This window comes from Aquarana catesbeiana, linkage group LG01, assembly GCF_042186555.1.
Source record: "Aquarana catesbeiana isolate 2022-GZ linkage group LG01, ASM4218655v1, whole genome shotgun sequence".
NCBI lineage: Eukaryota > Metazoa > Chordata > Amphibia > Anura > Ranidae > Aquarana > Aquarana catesbeiana.
The window spans coordinates 990,045,902-990,052,307 of NC_133324.1; the positions used below are offsets into that span (position 1 = coordinate 990,045,902).

At 42.9% G+C, this 6,406-nt stretch overlaps 1 protein-coding gene across 1 annotated transcript; it reads left to right on the forward strand.

Moving 5' to 3' along the window:
* Positions 1-1,038: 1,038 nt before the first annotated feature.
* Positions 1,039-3,938, forward strand: LOC141124058 (E3 ubiquitin/ISG15 ligase TRIM25-like). The gene is given in 2 exon segments (XM_073612141.1): positions 1,039-2,651; positions 2,653-3,938. Coding segments are annotated over 2 exon segments (1,749 nt in total). The 5' UTR covers positions 1,039-1,109; the 3' UTR covers positions 2,860-3,938.
* The last annotated feature ends 2,468 nt before the right edge of the window (positions 3,939-6,406 follow it).

Sequence of the window (6,406 nt, forward strand, 5' to 3'; positions counted from 1 at the left end):
TGGGGGACTTTCGGAACGCACATTCAGTGCTGCTGGAGGTTTTGTAACCAATCACAGGGTGCGCTGTCCACCGACTCGGTCTTGGATCACCACCAGCTACCAAGCACCTGATGCTGATGTAACCGAATATTTTTTTTTGAAATGTCAGATCCCTTCAAGACTGCCTATACTGATGCTGAGTGACTGTCCTGTTATGCTGAGTGACTATCCTCTTCCTCCTCATTGATCATGCTGATAGCTTGTAAGAACATTTTTTGGTTCTGGGCGCCACTACCAGTGGCTAAGGCCCAAGTTTTCAGCCCTTGTTTAACAGGGGCGACAATTTTTGATGCAATACTTTGCAGCAGGGCTCATTCCTGCCCTCACCAAGAGTAACTGTGAGGGTTTACAGTGTTGTGGCAACACCACCACCACCACCACCAAAGGCCCAATTTTTCTATCACTGTTCAACAAGAGCATGTAATTACAATTCTTGATCTAATATTTCTATTTATGTATTTATACATGGTGATCATATCCCCCCTTATGTATTTATACATGGTGATCATATCCCCCTTATGTATTTATACATGGTGATCATATCCCCCTTATGTATTTATACATGGAGATCATATCCCCCCTTATGTATTTATACATGGAGATCATATCCCCCCCCCTTATGTATTTATACATGGAGATCATATCCCCCTTATGTATTTATACATGGAGATCATATCCCCCCCTTATGTATTTATACATGAAGACATATCCCCCCTTATGTAATTATACATGGAGATCATATCACCCCCCTTATGTATTTATACATGGAGATCATATCACCCCCCTTATGTATTTATACATGGAGATCATATCCCCCCCTTATGTATTTATACATGGTGATTATATTAAATGTCTTTTGTTTTCCCCCAGATATGGAGATTATTCTCAGGAATCCTCCCATGTATTATCTGTATTCCTCTGTATAAGAGTTCTTATGACTACAAGTCTCAGCCTGTGTCAGAATGTACAGAATTGATCACCTCCCCCTCAGTAGGAATGTACAGAATCGGTCACATTGGTTACGGAGTGTCAGAGACTTTCACCGTCATTTCTCTCTTCTGCTCTCAGCGATGGCGTCTGCTGATCTGAGGAAGGAGCTGGAATGTCTCGTCTGTCTGGACTTCTATAAAGATCCTGTAATGCTAAAATGTGGACACAACTACTGCCGGGACTGTATTGGTCATGTGTTGGATACACAGAGGGGGTCTGAAGGTTATTCCTGTCCTGAATGTAAACAAAGCTTCAAGAAACGTCCCGTCCTTCAGAGGAATCTGAAACTACGTAACATAGTGGAGAATTTCCAGCCCACCGATCCAGATCAGGAGGAGTCCGGGGTCTTCTGTACTTACTGTATTCACACTCCTGTACCTGCTGTGAAATCCTGTCTGCATTGTGAAGCTTCTCTGTGTGACAATCACCTGAGAGTCCACAGAAAGTCACCAGAACACGTCTTATGTGACCCCACCACTTCCCTGGAGAACAGAAAATGCTCCGTCCATAAGAAGATCCTGGAGTATTACTGCACTGAGGACTCCACCTATATCTGTGTGTCCTGCAGACTGGATGGAGAACATCAAGGACACCAGGTGGAGACTCTGGATAAAGCCTCTGAGATGAAGAAGAAGAAAATGAGGAATGTTCTGCAGAAACTGATGACAGAGAGAGAGGAGATGGAGAAAAGAGTCCAGAGTCTGCAGGAACACAGGAGGAAAATACAAGGAAAAGCAGATGATGAAACAGAGAGAGTCACTGTCCTGTTCAGAGACCTCAGGAGACATCTGGAAGACCTGGAGAAGAGAGTCCTGAGGGAAATCTCCGGGCAGGCAGAGCGGATCTCCATGATAATCAATGATCTGGTCCAGGATCTGGAAATAAAGAAGGAGAAGCTGTCCAGGAAGATGGGGGACATTGAGGAGCTGTGTAACATGACGGATCCACTGACTGTCCTACAGGAATCAGACACAGGTGACTTGTGTGATACTGAGGATGGAGATGATGAGGACAGAGAGAGACATGATAAACTCCTCCATGATGGAGGGGATCTGGATGTGGGGCGGATCTCACACACATTACACACAGGTTTATCTGATATCATGTCTGGGGTAAATGTAGAGAAATGTCCAGGCACACATGTCTATCCACATTCTACTACAAAGGGCGAAGGTCATATCAATGCTGAACCATCCAGAAGATCTCCCAAACCCTCCCCCACCATACAACACTCACACCTCCAGGCTGGAGGGCCAAATATTGGGTCTGTACAGCAGAAATCGGGGGTGTTGGGGGTTACAGACATATTACTGGATGTGAGGACAGCTGGTAATAAGCTACATATATCAGATGACAGGAAAACTGCATCCAGGTCATCACATCAGAATCACCCAGAAACACCAGAGAGGTTTCAGTATCGTCAGGTGATGAGCAGTCAGAGGTTCTCCTCAGGGAGACATTACTGGGAAGTGGATATCGGGGGGGCAGAATGGTGGAGAGTCGGGATGTGTTACCCCAGTATAGACAGGAGAGGAGGTCAGTCAGTGATTGGATATAATAAGAAGTCCTGGAGTTTGGAGAGGTGGGGGTTGGATAATCAGTACTCAGTGAGACAAATACAGTAATAAGACCCAATTACCCGGTGATGTCTCCAGTAGGAGAGTCAGGATAGATCTGGATTATGAGGCCGGGCGGATCTCCTTTTATGATCTGTGTGACCCGATCCGACATCTCCACACCTTCACCACCACCTTCACTGAGCCCCTCCATGCTGGGGTATATGTAGGGGGGGGAGGTTGTATACAGATATGTGGGGGGAATCAGAAGTGAGAGATCTGCCCAGAGACATCACAAGGTGGATTATTTGATTGGTGGAATACTCATCCAATAGGAGGAAGCAGAGGACAGGAAACATGAGTGATTTATTTATAAAGTTGCAGGTTCCGGGGCCGTCATCTTCATCCTAAACCTCACTTCACTACCTAGTGTGTCACTGACCAGGAACAAGCATGCAGGAGGTCAGATTGTTCAGCCTTCACTGGCTGCATGCTTGTTCTGGGTCAGTGACACACTACATAGTGTAGCCAGGATCAGGATGATGGCCCTGGGGTCTGGATCTTTAGCTAATATGTTTTTTTACATTGTGGGTATAGTGGGGAAGGTTTAGAACCTCTGTCAGATTTTTTTTACTGCTATCTGGGGCTCCATTAGAGACATTTTCTCTCACACCCTGTCCTGATGACAACGTTTCAGCAGACAGAAAGTGAGGAGAACTCTCCAACACCACAGACAGGGATAAAAACCTTTTTTTTTTTTACCTTGCAGTCCCAACCTGCGTGAGGGCAGCCCAGGGTTACTTCAACAGTTGCAATTCTATATTATTTTTGCATTGTTTTCACGTATATGTATTGTCAATGGGTTCTCCTTCTGCATTGTATATTGTTTAGATGTTTAAGTTTTCTGATGAAAATTATGTTTTACTCATCCTGCCCACTTCCCCTTCTCCCTTTTTGTTTTCCCTCCTCTGGATGATGAGATAGAAGGGCCGGGGAGGAAATGCATGTCACTTTTGGTGAATTTGCCTCCTGCTCATGAGTAGAGGCAAGTTCACACCAAGATACGGGGGACTGTACCCCCCCATCCAAGTAGGAGAGGTTTTACAGCTTTTCTATGTGTTTAAGATTGTTATATATCGATTTTGTCATACTCACCAGTGGAAGGCATCTCTCCTTACCATACTAATCTTATTTTCTTATCTTTTTTTCTGAGCTTTTCTTTACTCCAGTGCACTCTTCAGTCCAGGAATGAAGGCAACCCAACAGATCTATTGGTCGATAAGTACGGTCCATGGGTCCCTTAACAGGCGAGTACAGTCCACTGACCATTATGCTAAATGCTCCCCCCCTCTGACTTCAAGATCCTGACGCACAATGTCCAGGGTCTTAATTCTTTGACCAAATGGACAAAGGCCTTTCAATACTACAACAAATTGGGCATTGACATTGTGCTACTTCAGGAGACACTCTTTTCTTGCAAATCTGCCCCCAAATACTTAATACTTCTCTGGACCAAATTTTAGATACATCCAACCCATATAAAGCAAATTTAAAAGACACTCCCAAACAAAGCGGTAAATTGGTGAAACGACTACATTCTTATGATTTCATAGATGTTTGGAGAGATGTCCACCCTACGGCGAGGGATTACACATTCTATTCCCATGTACATAAAACATATTCGCCAATAGATCATTTGTTTACAGTATCTTATAATAGCGTATATCAGCCGAAATACAGCACCACACCCCGGATTAAATAGAACAAAGAGAAATAGAGTAATGGGACTTTTAGATGCTGAAATGTCCTATTTGAATAATATCTGACACAGTGATGTATAAAAATAACAAACATTTTTTAAATACATAAAAATGTCTTATAATGTTTACAAAATATGAAACAGGAAACTCTGTATACAACCAAAAGTCCTGAAAAGTCACATACATGTGTAATCATGAACCATGATAAACACTCAGGACCAAAGTATGAGAAAAAAGACACAGACCAACGCGTTTCGCATGGTAGCTTCCTCAGGGGGTTTCTTGACAGAGAGGTCGGTGCAATAGAGCTTATTCAGTAAATAGTAGTTTTGGCAAACCTCAAAAAAGGCGTTGTATGTTCCCACCAGGGCACTGCAGAATGGGTCAAATGTCTATCCCAGTCATGTAGGTCTGAAACCAGCCCAAGAAAAGCTGTTCCAAAAAGCACATCAGAAATCCCATACACAGGAAATGGCGATTCCAAGCTAAATTGATCAAAGTTCTGCCATGCTGCACTGAGAGGAATCTCCCCAGTATAGCCAACAACTGCAAAGGTAATGAGCAGCTTCCAAATACTGATATGGTCTCAATGTTAAATCTTCAATTATGGCAGAAAGCATCAAAAAGCCAACCGCAAAAGGCCCCCTTTCTGATGTCACAATAACAGCAACATTCTCTATGGAAGACAATCTCCAAATGAGGATCCATACAACGCCTCTTTTCAGGTTTCCCAGAACTACTACTTACTGAATCAGCTCTAGTGCACCGAACCTCTTTGTCAACGAAAAGCCCCGAAGAAGCTACCATGTGAAAAGCGTTGGTCCGTGTCTTTTTTCTCATACTTTGGTCCTGAGTGTTTATCATGGTTCATGATTACACATATATGTGACTATTGAGGAAATTGTTCACCTTGTTGTAGGGGCTGTTTATGGGTGTATACAGAGTTTACATATTTTTTTCCGCATGTCTTAAACATTATAAGACATTTTTATGTATTTAATAAAATGTTATTATTTTTATACATCACTGTGTCAGATATTATTCCAATAGGAGGTTTCAGCATCTAAAACTCCCATTATTCTATTTCTCTTTGTATTTCTATTTCACTCCCCAGTCTAGATGATATTGTCGGACCTGTGGACTAAACCACGGCCATCCTTGTGGCGCCTTAATGTGTCATAAGTCAATGACCTTACTATTTTTAGTGGAAGTGGAAACTGCCCTATGTCAATACTTTACAGAAAATGCCTTTATTATTAACCAGGCTGCTCACAAGGCCACCATTTGCGGTAAATTAATACAAATTGCGTCTAGAGCCAAACGGACCCGCGAACAAACATTCAAACAACAGGATGAGGACTCATAAAGAAACAGAGATCCAATCCACACTTAGACCTTAGACACAAAATAGAGACGGTGCACATGGCCTTGAATTTGAGCTTTACCACGAAAGTGGAAAAATACATTTGTTGGTCCCGACATTGGTATTGCACAATGGACGACAAACCCAACACATTGTTAGCTGGTCAATTGGTCCCTAAGCCCTTCGACTCAGCCCTGCCAAAACTGTGACTGCAGAATGGTCAGCTGACCCAGAACCCACAGCTCATTTTGAGGGAATTTTTCAATTTTTATTCCAAACCCTATGCATCTCCTGAAATATTCTCAGCAGCTCGGGCCAAAAAATGATTTTATGACCTCCATCTCTCGAGTAGTGCGTGCAGAACTAATGGATGGCGATTTTACGGAGGGTGAGGTCGAGACAGCTATCAAAAACCCATCAAAAGCAATTTTCCAGACATTACTATAGTAAATATGCAGAAATTTTGCCCCCCCCCCCACTTTATTCTCCTTTGTTAATGATTTGCAAAAAGGTAATCCTCTACCCCCACGTGAAAATAATGCCTTTATCCATGTCAAAACTGGGCAAGGACCATGGTGACTATACAAACTGCCGTCCAATCTCATTAATAAATGTAGACCTCAAAATAATGACAAAGATTTAGTGTTGAACATCTCCATATCCAAATACATTCACTCGGATCAAGTGGAGTTTGTCCT